Source organism: Triticum dicoccoides, chromosome 3B (genome assembly GCF_002162155.2).
Source record: "Triticum dicoccoides isolate Atlit2015 ecotype Zavitan chromosome 3B, WEW_v2.0, whole genome shotgun sequence".
NCBI lineage: Eukaryota > Viridiplantae > Streptophyta > Magnoliopsida > Poales > Poaceae > Triticum > Triticum dicoccoides.
The window spans coordinates 472,576,564-472,578,550 of record NC_041385.1 but is presented as its reverse complement, the minus strand read 5'-3'; the positions used below and the strand labels follow the sequence as shown (position 1 = coordinate 472,578,550).

The window sequence follows — 1,987 nt, the reverse complement described above, 5'->3', positions numbered from 1 at the left end:
TTTTGTGTGGATTTTACTGTTCACTCAAGCTCAAACTGAAAGGACACTTTCGCTATGAGGCTAAGGTGGGACTAAACTCTCTACCCATGTCACTACACCACAAAAAGAGCCCTCTGAGATTATCCCCAAAATAATTGATTTTTTTACGGGTAACGGCAGGAGTTCTGCCAATTCATTAGAGGGGGAGGGGGGACTGTACATGCTGTCATCGATCGGGAAAAAACAAAGAAGAAAGAAAACCTAGATAACAAAAGCAATTACTCACATGCCCAAGGGCCTCAATGTCAGCATGAATTCACACAAAAATCTCATGAACCGTAAATTTGTCCTTCTGAAAAATCTTGAGGTTCCTCTCCTTCCAAATTTGCTAAGCCACATAGGCCGCCATTGACACCATCCTCCACTGTTGATGGCCAAGGAAAATAATTGATTCACGCGGGGCCAAAGCCCATCAATGATTCTACTGGCACGTTGTGGGGTAGCATGGTCTTCTCATTGTCGGTCGACACATTGGCGCAGCCCATCATGGAATCCGACCTTGGAGGGTGGTCAATTTGTTTGGCCATTTAGATATCCGTCTGGTACATCCTAACAATGCACACACCGTAATTCATGAGATCGTTGTGCCCGAGCAGTTGAGCGAGTTCGTTTCAAGCATGGGGGGAGGTACCTAAGTGGCGAAACTCATGGTTAATCGAATGAGACCACGGTATCAGGTGCTAGTAAGCAGTCCTGCTAAATTATATCAGACTCGAAAAACTATTTGATCGATCGCCCGTGTTAAAACTCAGGTCCCGGAAAAAAAAACTCAGGATCGCAAGCTCGAATAGCTCCACCTGTAATGGAGGTCATGTTGGTACTCCCTCCATTTCAATGAATAAGCAGAGTAGAAGTACTACCATACATTCCATGGAAACTAGATATCTCATCATACCAGCACTTGATTCACCACCGTTTGTCTTTCTGCTCGTGTATTCTTATAAAAGATTTTATTTTATTGAACTTGAAATATGCAATTCCCCGCATTACACCGCAACCCCACCTTCATCTCTCATAGTTTCTTCTCTCTTTTTCTATCAAGAAAGGTGCAAATATTTTTTGCCAACCATACGTAGTAAATTTCAGCAAAAGGCATGGAAGCAACTCGCGTTCGAACTCTGGACTTGGAAGTCACTCACACCTCGGCGACGGGGAGCAGGCCGAGCTCCCGGACCACCCCGGCCGCGCCGCGGAGCTGCCCGCCGACGCCGTCGACACAGACGGGGATCTCCTCGAACAGCGACGCCGGCACGTCCTCCGTGATGAAGCCGGCGCGGAACTCTATCACCCCGCGCTCCGGGTGCGCGGTCATGCTGGTGATGGAGACCCAGATGAAGAGCTTCTTGGCCATGACGCCGGAGAGGTTGGTGATGGCGCCGTGGGAGATGGTGCCGCTGAGGTTCTTGTCGAAGTAGACGTAGTGGTCGCCGAACCAGGCGTAGCAGCTGCTGGCGAGCTCGATCTGGTAGTCGCCGGTGGCGTTCTCGAAGGTGTAGGACTTGACCGAGTCCGGGAGGAGGCCCTTCGGGAGGCCGTACTCCAGGAGGACGTCGTTCGCCACGCCGTGCAGCAGCGTGGCGCCGCTCCCGTCGGCGCAGGCGGCCTGTGCGAGCGGCGCGGCCGTCGCGGCGACGGCGAGGACGAGGAGGAGGGTCAGGGGAGAAGACATGGCCGTCGTCGTTGGGGTTTGGGAGTCGTCTGGCTATTGGTCTGCCTTTCCGTGGGAATTCCGGTCGGTTTTATAGATGCCTGGCGTTTGGGCACCGGCGATCTATTGCATGCGATGGGATCGCGAGCGTGATCGGGCACGTGGGCGTACTCAAATCTTGGTACCACAGCATGTTATCACCACCGTTCACAACCACCCGGAGTTATGAAATTTTGTCACTGTTTCTCTCCCTGTCTGATAACGATGGACCGGACGCAATTTTATTTCCGTGACCACACA

The 1,987-nt window shown here is 51.7% G+C and overlaps 1 protein-coding gene across 1 annotated transcript; it reads right to left on the bottom strand.

The window, feature by feature from the left end:
• Nucleotides 1–972: 972 nt before the first annotated feature.
• Nucleotides 973–1,765, bottom strand: LOC119276601. The gene has a single exon (XM_037557724.1). The coding sequence runs from the start codon at nucleotides 1,706–1,708 to the stop codon at nucleotides 1,175–1,177; it is 534 nt and encodes a 177-aa protein (XP_037413621.1). The 5' UTR covers nucleotides 1,709–1,765; the 3' UTR covers nucleotides 973–1,174.
• Nucleotides 1,766–1,987: the final 222 nt, after the last annotated feature.